This window comes from Fusarium odoratissimum (assembly GCF_000260195.1).
Source record: "Fusarium odoratissimum NRRL 54006 unplaced genomic scaffold supercont1.23, whole genome shotgun sequence".
Taxonomy (NCBI): domain Eukaryota; kingdom Fungi; phylum Ascomycota; class Sordariomycetes; order Hypocreales; family Nectriaceae; genus Fusarium; species Fusarium odoratissimum.
In genome coordinates, this window is record NW_022158708.1 from 295880 (window position 1) to 314056 (window position 18177).

Genomic DNA, 18177 nt, shown 5'->3' on the forward strand with positions numbered 1-18177 from the left:
ATACGTTCAATTAACGTCAAATAACCTCAATTCGTCGAAACACAACGTTTCTTCAAAAGGGTGGCAGAATCTCTAGCCCATCAACAAGGGTCCTTTAACACCCTCCAGCTAAGCATTTAAGCCTCTAAGGACGGGGTTTAAAACGGGGGTGGCTTACGGGAAGTCAGGGATATCCGTGCTTGAGTTATGTTTCGCATCATGTCCCTCTGTCCAATCTCGATCACACATACAAGGATCAGGTCCCCTTCGATTAACTTTGTTTTTTCAACACTGTAGCACTCGGATCGAAGGATGGCATGATTCTGTCGGGAAACACCGGCAGTCCGACATGTCCGACACGCATCATCCTGGTTTATACAACCGATGTGCGTTTTTGAAATTTCTTGGCTGGGGGTGTCTCTTCAGCTGATCAGAACAATCAGCTAAGGTACAATGTGATAATACCTGATATATAGCTTGCCACTTTGTATAATCTCGCTCAGAGATTACTGAGAGTATCCTGGAATAACACACCCCTTCTTCTGTGCGTGTCTCGCATTCAACCCATCCCAATAATCTTTTCAGAATATTCCCTGTTTTGTTTACTATTATTTTTTGCCGCCGTGAATATCGCCACTTGTCCGACGACGTTCAATGTCGTCCCCATCTCCAAACGTTAACTCTGCATCTTCATCTCCCAACGTTGATTCCTCATCACAATCCCAACAAGACTCGACCCAAAGTACACTCCAGCAACTCTTCGGCGGCTTGTGCAAGCAGAAGCTCTTAGAAGAAGTTGATAAGCTCAAGGAAGCTGTCCAGAAAGACGACCCGCAGAAAGTCATCATGTCTTTACCCATGCTTCTAGCTTTGACTGTCTGCCCAGCTATGCTGGGTACGCAAGAAGCTATCAGACAGTCTCAGGCAAAGACGAAGCGCGAAGAACATCGTGGCCGACGCTGCAACTTAGTTGTCTCTTGTGTCAAGCCGAGTATCAGATCTCGAGATATCAACAACAAACTTGTCGTCTTGAAAGATTCAAAGGTCAGTCCTTGTGCTTTTAAAGCTATGCAGTATGATAGCTAACATCAGAACAGCTTTATATCGCCAATGAACACCCACTATACAACCATGATCCTAAAAACAATGTCAGCAAAGGCTACGCCTTTTCAGGATACTTCCTCCCCTTCCCAGACACAGAGTACGAGGGTCTCGTCACTACTATCAGTGATGACCCTCCTTTCTTGAACTGGATCTACATTGACAAGAAGACATATGAAGTCAAGTACGGTGTTCGTGCCGATACAGAGGGTCATATCACTGGTCCATTTGACTGCACCAAGCAAGACCGTCGCATGACCTGTGAGGGCTGGGAGGGCTTCTGCGCTGTCGAAGAACTCCCCGGAATCTGGGCTCTGTACTACGACCGCGACGATGATGGCCTCAAGTCAAAGGTCGCCATGGGAACTCGCGTGCTAGAAGTAGAGCTCACCAGGCGAGAGAAGAAGGAGCCCAAGCCTGCAGGAGAACCTGAACAGCCCATGACCATGGATGAGAAGATGAAGCAGCACAAAGAGCAAACCGCCAAAGACGAGGCCGACCGTGCTGCATTTGTCGCAACTGGCCGTCATCCAGGTGCTGAGCCACCTTCCCCAGCTTATAAGCCTGAGCAGAAGAAGAACGGGCTCCTGGATCCAGACTCCAAGGAAGCTAAGCGCCAGCGCATCGCCGATGCCCTGAGCCGCCTAAATATTGATAGCCCAACCAGGAGTGAAGGAGGGTCAGATGGAAGTATTTTGACGAGTCTGAGCCAGGACTTCTCTATCTTCTCAATGGCCAAGAAGTTGACTGGGGACGAGGGTGGTACAGTGGCTAGTTCAGTTTGGGAGCCAGAGAAAGAGAAGGATAAGAATCACAAGAAAAACGATTCTACGAGTGAGGCGGGATCGTATAGGAAGCCTACTGTTGAAGATGCTACATCATGATAGAATATTTTGTTCGGTAGGGTATTGCTTTCACATTCGTTTGGTCACTGGCGTTTGGGATCAATGATATTACGGAGAAAGAAACTATCATGTACACTGGATCTACTCGAGGATTTACGGTTATTCTTATGGCCAACATTGGGGCATGTACTGTAATGATAGTGTCAAATTGATTTGAGTTATCTGAGAACCTTATCCACGTTTCGAGTGCCTAATTAACCAGCAAGCGATGCCTCCAACCACGAAACTTATTCTCAATTGATTTCATAGCCTAATTGATATCCTTGAAAAGTTAATTGATGATAATTTCTACAATAAGACGTCACTGATGAGCTGTCTAGCATAAGGACCATGCATCCGGTTTCTATCCGGTCGCCCTCAGAACCGCCACAACCGCCCCGGGAACAAGGACCAGATTTAATGCATAATTCTGCAAGGACAAGTATTCGTTGCCATGCGCCATTGAGAAAAAATCCGGGGGCGCATGCATGCTGCAGGAGGAGTTGCAGCATCAGTTTCGCAAGCCTCACTCTGTCAGATCATGTGTATCACGGAGAAGTTTAGAAATGCTCTACCGAGCCGAAGGATTCGATGAAGATTTGAAAACATATGGATTTCTCTAATTGTTTGAAAATTGGGAAAACATATGATGATATACTAGAATCTTTCGATTTCCTGTGACTGTGTTTCAGATTAAACCTCACGCGACAAAACATGTCTCGCAGATCGGTAACGAAGTGTTTCTTCCACGACTCCTTAGAATCCCGCTACGACCTTAAAAATCTGACAACGGAGCGTAGATCATGTAACCCTCCTACTTCTGGAACAAGGCGTCACCATTGGATGTTGAGATTTCTTCCCCAGACCGTGAAGCAGGGGTGAAGCAAGTACAGGGACTAGGATCTGGGGAGATCTATCGGAATAGATTCGGAAATGATGTGCTGCTGCGCGCATATCCGGTGCATGTTTGCGCTGGCAGGGTTTGATTCCAGAATAAATTTCGGACGGACGGTTATGCGTGACATCTGAAAGTGAGACATTTGTCCTTGAACCCGATATATTCCGCCATGAGAGTGCATGTTGAGAGAACGGGTCTGACTGATATCTCAGCGCTCAACATCAAAAAGAAAAGAAAGAAGATGTTTCCCTGTCTACGAGTGGATACTGTCTTACTCGTGATCTATTTGAAGTTACAGCTTCATCCACTCTCTCAGCCCCAGCTGAACCTTGTCGGCGTTAATCTCCTACCCGCCTCGATTTGTCAACTTGCACTCGATCAGATGTCGCCCATCTCATCCCGCACCCGCAGAGCCGCTCTGACATGCATATTAATATCCCGCCTCGGAGCCGGAGACAGGTCCTTTTGACATGCAGCAGCGGAGATGAGCCGGGCCTTTGTCCAAGACATGGGCAATTTTCCCACTTCTCCCTCCACTTGCCGGTCCTTCATTGGAAAATTCGTGGAGTAGATGCGTGTTTTCTGCATCCATGGCCATCATAAGTCCTTGTTGTTTCGATATTCAGCTGCTGGATACTTGGATCGTGATACTAGTTCAAGGGTTGGTTCGCTGAAATCAACAAAAGCAAATATGAAGTAGCATTTCGTATTCAGCTTCGGCATATCCACACTTCGTTGGCATTAAACTCCACATGCCAACCCTGTCTGCATATTGGATCAATACCAACCTCTTTTATTAATGCCGCCTGGAAAGTCTACCTCGGTTATCGGTGCGCCATTCATCTTTGGCTGTTGCAGGATGAGAGCTACAAGTCTAAGAGTCCAACTGCTCACACTTTGAGGTTACTTTATATGCTCCTTTTCTCGTCAGAAACCATTACAGTCCTCTCTAGAACCTCCTTGAACCACATCATGGTTTGAATATATTCGCCGTGGAGGGACTCCGTGTCTATTATCGGACGTCAACTCCCTAGACCTTTTATAACGCCAATGTCTCTCTAATGAGCATTAGCTCTGAGGCGAATCTGACTATAACCTGTGTGACTACAAATCATTATCCATGAATTTTGCATACATCGTTTAATTACAGAATGAACAATGTCACCAGCTTGTCGTAGGCCAAAACATCCTTTTGAGGCAAGAGGCTCAAATATGCAGAACTAGAATGATACAGCCAGCGTAAATGTAAGAGACGGGGTCGGGTATGGTTGAGACGTTGATATGAAGTTGGTTTTATGACCAGACTGAGAATACCTCCCGTGTCGTACTAAGGCTCATCGATACAGACATGCAGAAGCACCTAAAACAGGCGAGAATATATAGAATACGTCTTCAAATGCAGCCGCTATTGAGGATATGACAAAGGGGCCAAGGTTAAACTTTCGGCCACGAGTCTCGACTCAGGGAACACCTCTAGCTTACAGTTTAGCCATTGAAGATTGAACTTAGGATGAACTACAGACCTGAAGTTGAAGTTGTGTAAACAGAGTTGGATAATAGAGACACATGCTCTAAGCATATGTCATCTGATGTCGTAATCGGGAATAATTCATGGTAAACTTTCAATGTGAGCTTACAAACACGACAACTGAGGTGTTGTGTATTCAAAAGCCATTCAAGAAAAGCCCAAAAATTGAAAAGGCAAGCATTTGGCTTAAACATGAGGGTACTAGATGAGTTTTATGTCTAAGAATGTATAAAGATCCGGCCGAAGACTGCTTGATATCACTCGAGTTTGTGAATTGCAACTTTGGGTGGCTTTCTTGATATGAATGAGGCAGCTGTGTCGTCGAACGACCCAGAGATTCTTCACGAGATATGAAATTACGAGAAAACATCTAGGAGTCTGGCCTCTTCCACAGATTCTCCTAGATCAGAAGAGGATCGCATAAGATAGTCATCGGCTGAGAATGAGTTCTTGACACGAGATATCTCACTGAGATACCATAAGCTTCAACTACCAATCAGTCAATCATCGTCTGGGCGAGGCTTGTTGAAATTGGTCATCACGAGGCAACCCGTCATCGCTCTAAAGTGATTCCCGGCTACTGAAACGATCGTTGTTAAATCAATGAAATGAAACAGTGCTCAAGCACTATTGATTCGGCAATGGCACCAGAGCTTGTGGTGCAGGGTATGTCAAATGTTTTCGATAGAGACAAGGGCTACAATAATAACATAGAGTAGCTATATTGACGGTGATAAGGAGATAAGTGTTAATTCTAAACCTTAAGTGCACTCTTAAAAACATGTAGTAGTAAAATCATTATATGACGAGGCATAGAACTGTTTCCTGTTTGTTCACCTCAATCCTTATCAGCATCAATGATGATGATGATGATGGTGATGCATCTCCCCTGTTGTAAAACACCATGGTGACGCGAGTGTGGAGTTGTCGCGTGCAAGATGACGGAGGCTTACGTGGCTGTGCGGCTACGTACAGTCTGGCTAGAACTTCGATGGGCCTGAAGATCAGACCTTGATTAGCAGCACTAGCTGATCCTTCGATGGTTTCAGAGCTAACATGGCAAATCTGAGGCTATCTCAAGGCTAGTCAACGTCCGGGCGTTCAACGGTCACTAGCTTCTGGAAAAAAGATGATCAAAATGGTAATAAGTATATAAAATAGACAGACAATGTCTTAGACGTGTCAAAGAGTACTGTTGAACATATATGTGTAAAAATCCAAGGAAGTGCAAATGGAGCCCCAACGCCACCAACCCAAGTCATATGTCGTTCATTGTTTTCCCACATGAACAACAACCTAAAGGTCATAGCCGTTATTTAGTTCCTGAGAATGTTAGCGATGATCATGGCGATAATTGTTGTTCAACTTACAGCAAGCAAAGAGTAAGATCACCATGGATTCTCGCCTTAAGCTGAATCTCAATCTCAAGGTTCAATTCAAGATGCAGGGAGAGGGCATCACTCTTTCCACCACCACCCTGTTGCTGCTGCTGTTGCATCTGTTGCTGTTGTTGCTGCTGCATTTGTTGTTGCTGCAACTGCTGCTGCTGAGCGTTGTAGTTGCTTTGGGCCATCTGGCTGTTGTCCTGCTCGTCATCGTAGTCTTCGAATCGGGCGCGTCGCTTGCGTCGCTCGGACTTTTGCTTCTTGGTCTTTGTCTTTCGCACGGGCTTCTCCTGCTCGAGCTGCTCCTCCTCGAGATCGCTTCTCTGCTCAGCCTGGTGGTGTTAGTTAGTGATTGAGCTACCAGTAAGTATACCTGGGTACATACGGATGATGACGACATATTGCGGCCCGGGAATAAGATCAAAGTGTAAATGGGGGGAGGGAAGAAAGTGTTGGAATGAAGATGTAGAGAGAAGGATACAGAAAAACTCCACCAGAAGATAGAATATTTTTAAATGTCTAGAACCAAAGCCGATTTCCTGATTTCTCCTTTCTCCGCAAATGCAAACAGGATCCATCATCGAGATTGGAAAGAGGCTGACGTGCACATCGTCATAATAGCGACGCTGCCATGATTTACCGCTAGAATCAAGTTCTTGACCTCAGAACTTACAGGGGGTGCGACTTCAAGGGTGCTGTGACGTAATGATGTGGCTGGTACGTAGGGTAATACGTGAAACAAGACCTCGCTTTCAGATGCCATAACGTAGCTTTCCTTGGCATATGAAATAAATGCATGTTCCTCCCTTGTAATAATTGGACCTGTTAACAATTGTATTGTTCTCTTGGTCGTTTTTGGTGTAGGTCACGTGGTGAGCTCGTATATCCAGATCCCCTGGAGGTTAGGTAGGCCAAGTCAAGACTTCATACTGCAACCGAGGTTTAAGCAAGAGCTTCTGAAAACGCAAGCACCAATCACATACAAAAGTCTTCCAAAACTTGTATAACATGTTAAGTCCAGCGCAAATGCTCTATGGGTAATGGTCAACTGCTTTGTCTAATGAGCTTCAGTTACCAAGTATGAAGAAAAGGTATCAATATCACGACGAGCTCAAGTTGTAGGTCCCCGAGTCCAGATTCAGCTACTTGGTTGGGATCTCTGTTGGCTCAGTTTAGAGAATATCTCAATAGAGTGTTTGCTCAAAGCGATGTGCCTTACAAAAAGAATCGACGCATAACCAATGTCTTGCCATGATTATTACTGGAAACCTCCAACCATCACTAAGGAGAAGAATATTGAACTGTCAAGTCTCTTACTCTCAGTGCAAAAAAAAAAAAAAAAAAACTCGCCAATACAGATGTTTGATCCCTGAAATTACATGATAAGCATGTTGATCTGTATCAGTATGAGAAGAGCTACTCGACTGTCTTGCCTTGAAGGTATACCTTACAGTTACCAGCATGTTTGGGAGCCAACGAAGTTCGCCAACATGTCATCGCAGTATGATTATCGAAGAACTTTGTCAAAACTCAGCTCCATCAATTTCAAAGAATACTCATAAGCATTTATGCGAGTGTGCTGTTGATTCTGAAACCAACACGCCAAGATGCGGGGGTCTGACCGTTGAATTCTGTATAGATACTGGATCGGGTAATAATCCGAGAGTCGCTTAATTGATTGTGCCATTGTTGGTGCTACTCTGAGTTGCTTTGCAGCTCACCTTCCTTTCACTGCAAAGTTTGTTCTTATAACCTTGCTACGAGAGATAAACAATCCTGGGGCATCTGACTCTCTGACTCACGTTGTAATGCATGGCGGCGGGCTTATTGGATGAACTACAATTTTTTTGGGGCAAGTTTGACTCACCTTGTTGAGATCGTCGTTGTATGAGACGTCTCACTGCATTGATCTAATGAAATTTCAGTAGTATCTTAGAGGGAGACGTAAAAACAACGCCTTATAAAAGGGAACAGGAGCCTTTTCTAGCTCAATTGCTGTGACAGACTCACAAAGATTCCTATCAGAACCCCAACTCGCTTCACAAGACAGACTCCATCAGCTTACCATACTTGAACTCAACATGACTCGAACTACTCTGCTTGACCGAGATTGCGTTGTCACCGATCGAGGAGGCATTATCGAAAACACGCACGGTGTACACATCGCCGTAACGGATACAGAGGGTAACATCCTCTTCTCAGCTGGGAACCCCTCTCGTGTTACCCATTCGCGATCCGCAGCCAAGCCTGCCCAAGCCGTAGCTGTGATCGAGACTGGTGCAGTTGATAAATTTGGATTCGATGAGACTGACCTTGCTCTCATGTGTGCCTCGCACTCAAGTGAAGATTTTCACATCGCGCGCGCCAAGAACATGCTGAGCAGGATTAAAGCAGGGGAAGATGATCTTCGATGTGGCGGTCATCCTGCAGTTTCTGAAGAGGTGAACCGTGAGTGGATAAAGACTGGGTTTGAGCCAACGGGAATCTGCAATAATTGCTCCGGGAAGCATGTTGCCATGATGGCCGGTGCTGAAGCGTTGGGAGCTGATGTCAAAGACTATCATCTGCCGGACCATCCTATGCAACTTGAAGTCAAAAGAGTCGTCGACGACCTGGCACATGATCCGAAGCAAGTGGAATGGGGTGTTGATGGATGCAATCTTCCAGCACCAGCATATCCTCTGTTCTATCTCGCACAAAAATATGCAACCTTCGCCGATGCCGCGGACGCTGTCGAGGCATCGTCACCGACGAGTCAAAGGACCCAAAATTTCGCACGTATATTCAACGCCATGACGAAGCATCCAGAGCAAGTTGGCGGAACAGGACGTTTCTGTACAGTGCTCATGCAGAGCTATCAAGGGCAACTGTTTGGCAAAGTTGGTGCTGATGCGTCTTATGGAATAGGCGTTCGAGAGTCTGAAGATACTCGGCGCCTTGGGGCGAAAGGGGGACTTGGAATAGCCGCAAAGATCGAGGACGGTAATCTTGAGATCCTCTATGCGGTTGTTCCAGAGATTCTCGAACAGCTAGGAATCGGTACCCCGGAGCAAAGAGGGAGACTAGATGGTTTTCATCATCTTCAGCGGAGGAATACCATGAATGAAGTAACAGGGCGTGTGAGGTTCAATTTCAAAGTACGACCATTAGGGGATAGAGTGGACTAGAGCTCTGGGTATCTCGGCAGGCAATGAAGATGTTGTGTTGGGAGGAATTGATATTGAACAAGTCACAAGGTGAATGCTGATTGGTGGTAAAAGAATATCCCGGGACTAAATTTCAAGTGCAAGGGTCATGTTAGTCGACCAGCGTACACTGGTCTACTGCTTCAAGTATGATATTTGCCTAAAGGCGATAGTAGCATTAGTGCCACGGAATAAGAGCATTTGTAACAAGCGTGTTCTTACCAGATATTTCTAGAGTTTGACCACTTTGTATCTCTTTGCCTGCTGGCGCCCCTACCAAGTCTGTCTATCATGCACAGAAGCTTCGCTAGTTGCAAAAGCTCAAACCCCTTCAGAATTCCCGATCCGAATGGCTTTAGATCGAAACAATAATTCTCTACACAAGGATCTGAGTCTCCTTCCCATCGGGGTTGCTCCGCACCCCACAACTCAATCACCCCAGATCGACATCCTTTCCTGGGGCTAGCAACGCGGGGAATAGTCAAACTAATCTCATACCCCGTCAGAGCTACGACACTGCGTAGAATAGATAACAGTTTCCTAGATTATCCTTGGTGGAAACACTGTGGCCGTGGCAATAAAACATGGCCCCTAGTTTGAGTGGTAGTCCGAGGTCTGAGAACAATATGCGTGACTGACTTATAAGACGTCTGATGCTCAAGTCTTGGTATTAGGGAAGTCAAGAGAGGTTTTAGTGTCGTGACTACCCGTTAGCCAAAGTGGCGCACCTCAATATGATGTCGATGTCTTTCTTCCTCTTGACTGCGCTGGCTTGGACGACAAGTGCAGCTTCTCCTAAGGCCACAACATTAAACGGAACATACGTTGGCAAGAACCTACCCGGCTGGGATCAAGATGCCTTCCTAGGCATTCCTTACGCTCAGCCCCCTGTTGGGAATCTCCGGTTCAAGTGGCCTCAAAGCCTGGACAGTTCCTTCAAAGAGGAACGCACAGCCACTGAGTATGGAGACAGTTGTATGCAGTACACTCAGAACTGGACCATGTCCGAGGACTGCCTTTCTTTGAATGTTATTCGACCAGCCGGAAAGCCAAAGAAACTCCTACCAGTTCTGTACGTCCCCCAAACAACAAACACTTCCTCAAAACTGATAGCAAGAACACAGAGTTTGGATTTACGGCGGTGGTCTATACGCCGGCAGCTCTGCCGACCCACAATACAACCTCAGTGGGATTGTCAAAGTCAGTCAAGACATCAAAGAGCCTATCCTAGCAGTGAGCTTTAACTACAGATTGGGTACGTCAGGGTTCCGCTTGAAGCACCGCTACTAAGTTTCTGACCTCCAGGGATGTGGGGGTTTCTCCAGAATTTCAGCCTTCTGAAGGAAGGTAACGCCAATGCTGGCCTCCTAGACCAACGACTTGCACTGCGCTGGATCCAAGAGAACATTGAAGCTTTTGGAGGTGACCCAGAACGAGTTGTTGTGTGGGGTGAGAGCGCTGGAGCTCAGAGCATCGCGTATCAGATGTTTAGTTACGATGGTCGAGATGACGGGCTGTATCGGGGAGCTATCCTTGAATCAGGAGGCATTACAGGGGCACAGGTATGAACTTCAACACCGCTGTTTTTGAGTTTGCCGATTGACTTTGACTAGATTCATGATCTCAGTTACTACAATGTCGCCTTTGAAAATCTCACAAGGACTGTCGGGTGCTGGGACAAAAAGGATCAGCTTGCGTGTCTCCGAGAGTTGGATGAAAAGTCGCTATATGCTGCGCGTCCTTCATTGACGTTCAACCCTCTGATTGACGGTACTTTCTTGACCGGTTACCCCAGCCAGCTCATCCGCGAGAAGAACTATCACACCGTGCCTCTTATAATTGGTGCAAACACTGACGAAGGCTTCTGTATCGGAAAAGTCAGCACGGATCAAGATCTCTTCTACGAGGCTTTTCGGTGGCGGAACTACGCTCTGAGCGCCCCAACGATCCGAAAGCTCATGGAACTTTATCCTGACGATCCATGCCATCAACCTCCCTACGCCATCACGAATTGCTCAAGACAAGATGGAAACTACCAAGGACGACGTGCCTGTGCTATTGGCGCCGACATAACCATGATCTCAGGACGCAGGAAACTCGCAGAACTATATGCCCAGTCTGAGGATGTGTACTCCTACCGGTTCGATCAAAGACCATACCTGAGATCTGAATGGGATGGAGTGAAGCATTTTGATAATGTTGCATTTAGCTTCCAGAATATATCTGGATTGCTAGGTCCAAGTCCGCAATACGATAGTCACGCTGTGCTGGCAAACACCATTGGACAGGCTTATGTAAGGTTCGTCAACAGTCTGGATCCTAACTCCAAGAAGGGGAAGCTTCCAAAATGGCCAAAGTACAGCAAGTCAAAGCCCAAAAATATGGTGTTCAATGCTACGAAGAACTGGGTTGAGGATGATACCTGGCGAAAACAGGGTATTGATTATATCAACTCCTATGAAGTGGCACGAGAACTATACGGTTAGAGATGGGGAGACTTGCCAAAAGATACCAGAACAGGAAATATATCATCAAGTTGGAGGCTGCTCTAATGACTTCGCTTAGCCTAACTAGGGGCTGGCACGAAACTCAAGAATTCAAACTCAAGTGGTGGTTCTACGGAACACATAGCCAAGTTCATGATAATTTAGGATAGATTTTTCCAGGCTCGTCATTTTTTCATTTCCGCCCCCTGGACGGTCTTAGGTCCTCGAACGCTCCAAGGTCCTGGTTTCATCTGATGTCCAACGGTACTCGTATAGATCGGCGACGCCGAGGCTCGCTTCTAACAATGCGAGTATTACCCTTGCATATTCCTCCATCTGAACTTGCCTTGTAAGGCAATGCTAGCCCGGAAGACTCCAGCTACCGACGCTATAAGAGTTAACCTTGTGTCACAACTCGAAGTAGTTAGGATTTTCGGAGGAGATTCTGAGAATGGTAGTATCGATAGACCGTGCAAACCTTGTATAGTGCACGGAATAAATATAGTCAAGTGTATCCTGGACTTTCTCAAACTCGCTTGCTGGGTATTTGTAGCACGATTAAACTCTATTTTGAACTCTTCAAGACGCTCTGATCCAAGACTGTACGAGCCACTTCACTTGGCACTCTTAAACTTTCTAATACTTAGCATGTCAACATAGTAGAGATACCGTAATAGCACTAAGGGCTTTAAACATCTCCATGAATACCGTGCTTCTTGCTGTGGGGAAATAAGCTTCACGGAATGCCAAGACCCATACCGAAGAACAAGGGGTCAAACCCTTGTTTGAAATACGAGTGGATATTCCAGCAGGAAACAAGGAGACGATATAACACCTGGATCATACCCTTTTCAAGCTTGCTCTCCTCAACGGCGACTACCTTTACTATGACCGTAAATTCCGGCCAATATGACTGGCAAAGTCGATAAACTCATCTCATCCGTGACACTGGCTGGAAGCCTTTTATCTTGTGTTGCCACTACATGTGTGCTTATTTCGTTCGTCATATATCGCCGGCATCTCCGAAACTTTCGACATGTCCTCGTGTTGAATCTTATGGTTGCAGGTGCGCATGTCTTCCGCTACTGTTGACTAGAAATCTAATATCTCTTTCTTAGAGTTTATCAACACTCTCAACAACTCAATATCAGGCAGCATATTCCTCAAGACTGGACAGCTCCAAGCTGGAATACCATGCGTCGTCAACGGGTTTATCGGCCAGTTGTCAGTTTCAGCAGCTGACTTTTCAGTCCTGGCTATTTCGGTTACAACCCTGCTCACTGTGAAGAGGATGTTGTACATACCGACAACTTCAAGAACGAAGAAAGCATTGATTTGTGCGGCAGTATGGACAATGCCTCTCATCACAAGTATCATACCGACTGCTGCGGGTGAGATGAAGCCAGTGGGCGGGAACTGGTGCTGGATATCAGCAACACGACCAGATTTACGCTACGGTATGACGCATGGTTGGCGCTTCTTCGTGATTTTCACTACTATTATTATCTACATCTACATCTGGATTTACTTAAGAAGACATCTGGGCTCAAAGCCAAAGCAACCTCGGCAGCCTCTAACCTTCTCGACGCACAATACCAATACACTCTTTTCCAAAGGCTCCAAGGGCGCGGGATTCCAAGTTATGCAAGAGGACGAAGTAGAGCTGGACACTTTCAAGACGAGATACGGGAATACTGATACTCCCATTTCGCCCATATTCGAGCGAGGGAACAAGATAGACGAGATCGAGGATATGGAAAGAAAAGGTGAGAGCGAGGCGAGCAATAGCAGAGCAAGGGGAGAATCTGTCCGTCATCGGCCAACATCATCAAAAAGAGGAGCAGAGATGGCCTATACAGGACTTGCTAACACTGAACCAACCGAAGCATTACCGATTCCGCAGCACCAGATCAACATATTACAAACCAACGCCAGCGAATTCCCTCAGCGCCGGGCCACCCACGATGTTGAAGTCGAAATCAAGCGGATGATGTTACTGAATGGGTATCCGGTTATGTATGTCCTGCTCTGGATTCCGGGACTTACGAATCGACTCCTGGAAGCGATTCAGACGCCGGTATCAGATACGACGATTGCTGCTCTCAATACCTCAACGCAGTTCATCGGCTTTGCGAATGCGGTTACTTATGGGTTTAATCACCATCTAAGGGATAGGCTGGATGCGCTTTATTGGACGCCTATGATTATGAGAATGAAGAAGCGGTTTAGACAATAATGTTATGTACGTATTTTTATGACCACAAAGATTATTAAGTAGAAGACCTTTTGTTGGAGTTTAATATTAAGAAGACTTTCTTTAAAAAGTTTGTTGTTTAAAAGCAATACCACTCAATACCTACAGGAGGAATTGCGAGCCGCAAGAATACACTTTGGATAGCTAATGCATGTAATTAAAAGACACGGTGTACCGCTCAAAAGGGGGTACAAAGGTACTCAAGTAGATTCCCTGATGGAAAGTACTTCGGATCATGGCCTAAGAGCCATAATTTCAAAGTGAGGGAAAAAGGTATGTCAACTCAATGCTAGACGAGGAAGTTGTCGACGTCAAGCAGGTCCAAGTAACCTCCATTGAAGAAGAAGTCGAGATCAAGAGATTCAACTTGACCTCCAGCCCCAGAATTGTGACATGCCTTGTTGGCGCTGGTGCTCTGAGTAGCATGGCTATGAAACTGCGACTCTTGCCGCACAACCTCGACCGAATTAACACCATCTACCCTCAAGAAATTGTCCCAAGCCCGTTCAACACTGAGTCGAACTGCCACAGAATACGCATTCGATTCATTACAACGACGCTTCATTTCCTGCAAGGCAGAATAGAGCTCATTTTTGGCTATCGCAGGGGGCATCTCATCGTATTGACCTAGAATAAGCAAGGAATAAGCAACGCAGAGGGAGTGGAATTCGGGTAAATCTCCAGAGCTTGAACTTGGGATGGCGATGAATGCCTGTATGACTCGGAAGCTAAGTTCGTATACGTGGCCTTGTAGGGACTTTGTGGAAGGGTCTTGGAGATGCACTGTAGAACTGCGGGACGTCTGTGGTGAGAGCGACGAGGCGAGATTCAATGCATCTGCTTCAACCCTATCCAGAGTTCGTTTTGCTAGGATGACGTTGGCAATGCAGTAACTGAACTTCAGCATAAGACCTGTAGGTAGATCTCGCAACCATTAGCACCCAGAGTATTAGTAGAATATCATGAATTGCTTACCAAGAAGGTATCCATATTGCTGCTTCCAAATTGCAAATTTGGAGCTGAAACCATCGTTTGTGAAGGTAGGTTTAACGCAGTCTTCTTTCTGGAGTGTACAGTAAAGTGAGATTTCAGCAAGCAGCATCGCATCGCGCATTGTGGTCTGCTCGAAATTGAGTAGATTCCTGCACTGGCTGAAGTACGAGCTAGGTAATATGGATGGTCTCCCTGTAGTAGCTGACCAGCTTTTGAAACTACCATCAGCTTTCCGGCTTTTCATAAACAAAGCTATGGGGTTCACTCACTGCAGATGGTTCAAACATATGTTTGCCCAGATTCTCATGGATCGAAGGTCCAGCTTTGTTGAAGTCCCAGCATTGGTTCGCTGATGAATATCTGAAAATTGAATACACAGCATCGCCTGCTGTGAACAGATACCACTCAAAAGCCAGCTATCGACATATTCAGCCTCGCACTAGATCTATCAGTAAAAATACATTCAGACAGCACTGGAGGCATTACCGATGGTGATCCAGCGAAAAGAGAACAAATGAGAACACCAGTAATTTCTTCAAGATGCAAAGGGCTACCCAGCACTACCTGACCAAGCATGTTTCGCATATGCTCGTAGACTTGCCTGTGCTTCAAGGCATCTGTCTGGCTCGTGTGGGTAAACCTCATCTCGTGCGAGCACAACACAGCATGGAGAAATGGTGATGTTTGGATCAAAGAGCCTCTGGTTACCAGATCGCTCTCATCATTTATAAAAAGAACGTGGCGACGTCGTCGAATAAAGCTTTGGGCTGGTATCAGTAGGATTCTGAGACTTAATGGGAGACGGGAACCTCTTACGATTTGACAAGGTTCTCAGCAGTTGTGGCATTCAGCATACCCATGTGTACAACATCCTCTTTTGTGTGGAAAGCTCTTCTCAAGTCGCCAGTCACCTGGCAGGCGACACGCCGGATGACTTCAGCTGGAGCAGCATGAACATGTTGATCCGCGGGCTCGATCTCGTCCATCAACACACGACTGTTTGTCGATGCTTGAGGAGAAGTACTTTGCTCGAGGACACTTTGCTGCGTTGAGTCGCGTCCTGATTGGAGTTTTACTAGCTGGGCTCTTATATCTTGCATAGAGCTTTCCAAATGTAGCACCTTCTGATGTAAACTATCCAAGGTTAGGAGAAATGTTGGCTGAGCTGAGAGAGGCATTGGTACCTTTTCACGAGATCTTGCTGATGGGCCGTTTCTTGTGTCCCATATGACTGATCCAGACTATCACTTCTAAGGCAGGGTATTCTCAAGTTTCGACATCTTGAGCAAGTGTCAGAGCCAAAGTCCAGCTCGCATCTGCATTTTAGTCGGCGGCAAGCGTCACAAGAGAGGATCCGACGACGTCGCTTCTTGGAGGGTTCATTTTCGACTGGAGTTACTGATACTGATTCCTGAGCTCCAATTGAGCCAGTTGCCGAATCCTCACGTGTTCTTTTGTCAGTCATAGTCAGGTAGCAAGAGGTAGTAAAGCTGGAGAGAAAACCCCGCAAGCCGTCGGAAATCGGCGGAGGATAGGCACTGGTCAGGGGTACACTGATGTACAATTCAGTTGCGAGCCAGCACATCAACAAATCCGGTATGGTGTAGTGGCTAACATTTCGCGCTCTCATAACCTGAGAGATCAGTTCCGCGGAGCCCAGGGTTCGATTCCCTGTACCGGAGACAACTACTTTTTTCCCTTTTTGCATATACATTCAAACTCTAACTATATATTATCATTTTTACTCTCACTGCCCAGTTTGCGATTGGAAGGTACTCTAGCAGTGACGATGTCGTATAATACCATGTATCTCTTGTAACTATTAATACAGATATTAAATAAATAATAATATGCTACTGACATACTTCTATAGCTCTCGGAGATGTTAAGGATGTCGAGAACATCTCACCTCTAATTCAATGGCTAAATCTTAGCATTAATTGTTTATATATGTTGAACTCTATTTCCACCTCTTAGCCTTGCATTGGCGAACGCTTTAATGCTACCGGGAATAAGTGTTTAATTTCAAAATGACTCTGTATTATCGGCTTTGGAGAAGCTCTAATCATTCGAGATTTTAAAATGTCAGTCAATATACAAGAGAAAGACTTGTGCAGTTCATGAGCGAAAAGAGATAAATAGACCGTCCTCCCAACTGTCGTCAACAAAAGGTATTGAGTTGGCCTCATGCCCGAACTCCTCCAACACGAAACGAGCATCCCCAAGTATGGGCCCATCGATTTCTGAGGAAACGTTGTTTCCTGCCCCTGAAGACCTAGCATAGTCACTAACTTCCGGAAACACTGCCACTTTGTGTTCAGTTCTTCCGTCATGCACACTGCCCTTGCTCTCGCTCTCGCTCTCGCATACGTCTTGCCATGTCGATGGGTAAACGACCAACAGAGGACCTGGTATCTCAGCCTCATCGCATTCAGAAAACTCGAGCCTCGAGTTGAAAGGCCAAGCGCTCGGTCCAATGGCAACAGACGCTCCCGCGTCCGTTTTGCATCGCCCATAATTCACAATGCTCGATCCCGCCTGCATCGATTCCCACCCTCCTTTAGGATAAACGATCCGGCGGACACGGTATGCAAAGACAAAATCTGACGACTCGCCATATGTTTCTTCGTCGTAGATATCCCTGGATATGGTGAACTGCGGTCCGCCATCGAATGGCACGCCCAAGCTTTCACCACCAAATCCAGCTCGTGCACCGCCCCCAACACGTCTCAGGGAGGAGAATGAGCCGACTGCACCACGTGCTATCTTGACGCCTGTTACCATGAACAGACGTTGCCTGCGCTTGACGGCTTCAGAAGCAACGGCTTTGACGCCGTCTTTGACATAATCGTCTGTTGGCTCTATGGAGTATTTATCGAGCCTTTCGCATGTGTGAGACACATCATTGGCGTTGTTCCAGTCAAAATTGGATTTTGATGTAATAGAACGTTATGGGCTGAGGGTATGCCATACTAGTGCTTCTAAGGGTCTCCGTCTTCGTTGTTCCTGAACTTCCAAAGTGCATGGCGTTCAGCAAGGCTGTGACGACAGGTACTGGCTGTGAGAACTGTGTGATGAAGTGCTGACTTCTTATAGCCCTCCATGATTCAACTGCAAAATTTCCTGGTAACTTGAGAAATGTTATAGCTAAAAGCATTTTCGTTGAAGTTTTGCCTGACTGTTTATTTTCTTGTCTGCCCGACCAGCTTATTGTTCTTTTATTGACGGAGTATACCTATTCATCAAGTCTGTGGTTTATATACTTTATACCTTCTCTCTTATCAGATTTAAAATGCCTTCAACTCTATTGAATAGATTTGCCATGTTAACTCATGGTAATTGTTAGAGCGCCCCATGCGTGTAGTTGACTTGGACACCCAATCGTTGTCCAGTGGCCCACGGTCTGGCTTCCAACCAGACATATTGATATAGTATCTTCTGCTCTGGATATCATTGATCATGGATATTAAATCATCTATTTGTT

At 46.0% G+C, this 18177-nt stretch overlaps 7 protein-coding genes and 1 non-coding gene across 8 annotated transcripts; 5 read left to right on the forward strand and 3 right to left on the reverse strand.

Annotated features, from left to right (window-relative positions):
• Positions 1–360: 360 nt before the first annotated feature.
• Positions 361–2165, forward strand: FOIG_11833 (uncharacterized protein). The gene is made up of 2 exons (XM_031212450.1): positions 361–1023; positions 1077–2165. Exons 1-2 carry the CDS (start codon positions 634–636, stop codon positions 1962–1964), a joined length of 1278 nt encoding a protein of 425 aa, XP_031057844.1. The 5' UTR covers positions 361–633; the 3' UTR covers positions 1965–2165.
• A 2923-nt stretch (positions 2166–5088) lies between these two features.
• FOIG_11834 (uncharacterized protein) lies at positions 5089–6378 on the reverse strand. Its single transcript, XM_031212451.1, has 3 exons — positions 6161–6378; positions 5761–6107; positions 5089–5713 (listed from the first exon to the last, which is right to left on the reverse strand). Exons 1-3 carry the CDS (start codon positions 6173–6175, stop codon positions 5707–5709), a joined length of 369 nt encoding a protein of 122 aa, XP_031057845.1. The 5' UTR covers positions 6176–6378; the 3' UTR covers positions 5089–5706.
• Positions 6379–7644: 1266 nt separating this feature from the next.
• Positions 7645–9363, forward strand: FOIG_11835 (uncharacterized protein). Its single transcript, XM_031212452.1, has one exon. It carries the CDS (start codon positions 7857–7859, stop codon positions 8940–8942), a length of 1086 nt encoding a protein of 361 aa, XP_031057846.1. The 5' UTR covers positions 7645–7856; the 3' UTR covers positions 8943–9363.
• A 245-nt stretch (positions 9364–9608) lies between these two features.
• Positions 9609–11648, forward strand: FOIG_11836 (uncharacterized protein). The gene is made up of 4 exons (XM_031212453.1): positions 9609–10032; positions 10085–10215; positions 10266–10522; positions 10574–11648. Exons 1-4 carry the CDS (start codon positions 9695–9697, stop codon positions 11444–11446), a joined length of 1599 nt encoding a protein of 532 aa, XP_031057847.1. The 5' UTR covers positions 9609–9694; the 3' UTR covers positions 11447–11648.
• Positions 11649–12287: 639 nt separating this feature from the next.
• Positions 12288–13682, forward strand: FOIG_11837 (uncharacterized protein; the record flags this gene model as incomplete). Its single annotated transcript, XM_031212454.1, has 2 exons — positions 12288–12512; positions 12565–13682. Exons 1-2 carry the CDS (start codon positions 12356–12358, stop codon positions 13680–13682), a joined length of 1275 nt encoding a protein of 424 aa, XP_031057848.1. The 5' UTR covers positions 12288–12355.
• A 23-nt stretch (positions 13683–13705) lies between these two features.
• Positions 13706–16173, reverse strand: FOIG_11838 (uncharacterized protein). The gene is made up of 6 exons (XM_031212455.1): positions 15878–16173; positions 15510–15827; positions 15180–15453; positions 14963–15132; positions 14676–14902; positions 13706–14624 (listed from the first exon to the last, which is right to left on the reverse strand). The coding sequence occupies exons 1-6, from the start codon at positions 16156–16158 to the stop codon at positions 13990–13992; spliced, it is 1905 nt and encodes a 634-aa protein (XP_031057849.1). The 5' UTR covers positions 16159–16173; the 3' UTR covers positions 13706–13989.
• Positions 16174–16285: 112 nt separating this feature from the next.
• FOIG_11839 lies at positions 16286–16375 on the forward strand. Its single transcript has one exon. It is a non-coding gene; the product is annotated as a tRNA-Glu (tRNA).
• Positions 16376–16811: 436 nt separating this feature from the next.
• FOIG_11840 (uncharacterized protein) lies at positions 16812–17718 on the reverse strand (the record flags this gene model as incomplete). Its single annotated transcript, XM_031212456.1, has 2 exons — positions 16812–17554; positions 17667–17718. The coding sequence occupies 2 exons, from the start codon at positions 17716–17718 to the stop codon at positions 16812–16814; spliced, it is 795 nt and encodes a 264-aa protein (XP_031057850.1).
• Between the last annotated feature and the right edge of the window lie 459 nt (positions 17719–18177).

What these genes read in the sequence shown, in the direction of transcription:
- FOIG_11833 (XM_031212450.1), top strand. Translation starts at nt 634, where the DNA reads ATGTCGTCCCCATCTCCAAACGTTAACTCTGCATCTTCATCTCCCAAC. An exon ending in TCGTCTTGAAAGATTCAAAG is followed by an intron (nt 1,024 to 1,076) that starts GTCAGTCCTTGT and finishes ACATCAGAACAG; the next exon opens with CTTTATATCGCCAATGAACA.
- FOIG_11835 (XM_031212452.1), top strand. Translation starts at nt 7,857, where the DNA reads ATGACTCGAACTACTCTGCTTGACCGAGATTGCGTTGTCACCGATCGA.
- FOIG_11836 (XM_031212453.1), top strand. Translation starts at nt 9,695, where the DNA reads ATGATGTCGATGTCTTTCTTCCTCTTGACTGCGCTGGCTTGGACGACA. An exon ending in GAGCTTTAACTACAGATTGG is followed by an intron (nt 10,216 to 10,265) that starts GTACGTCAGGGT and finishes TCTGACCTCCAG; the next exon opens with GGATGTGGGGGTTTCTCCAG. An exon ending in GAGGCATTACAGGGGCACAG is followed by an intron (nt 10,523 to 10,573) that starts GTATGAACTTCA and finishes GACTTTGACTAG; the next exon opens with ATTCATGATCTCAGTTACTA.
- FOIG_11838 (XM_031212455.1), bottom strand. Translation starts at nt 16,158, where the DNA reads ATGACTGACAAAAGAACACGTGAGGATTCGGCAACTGGCTCAATTGGA. An exon ending in GCTGAGAACCTTGTCAAATC is followed by an intron (nt 15,454 to 15,509) that starts GTAAGAGGTTCC and finishes ACCAGCCCAAAG; the next exon opens with CTTTATTCGACGACGTCGCC. An exon ending in TTTTCGCTGGATCACCATCG is followed by an intron (nt 15,133 to 15,179) that starts GTAATGCCTCCA and finishes TGATAGATCTAG; the next exon opens with TGCGAGGCTGAATATGTCGA.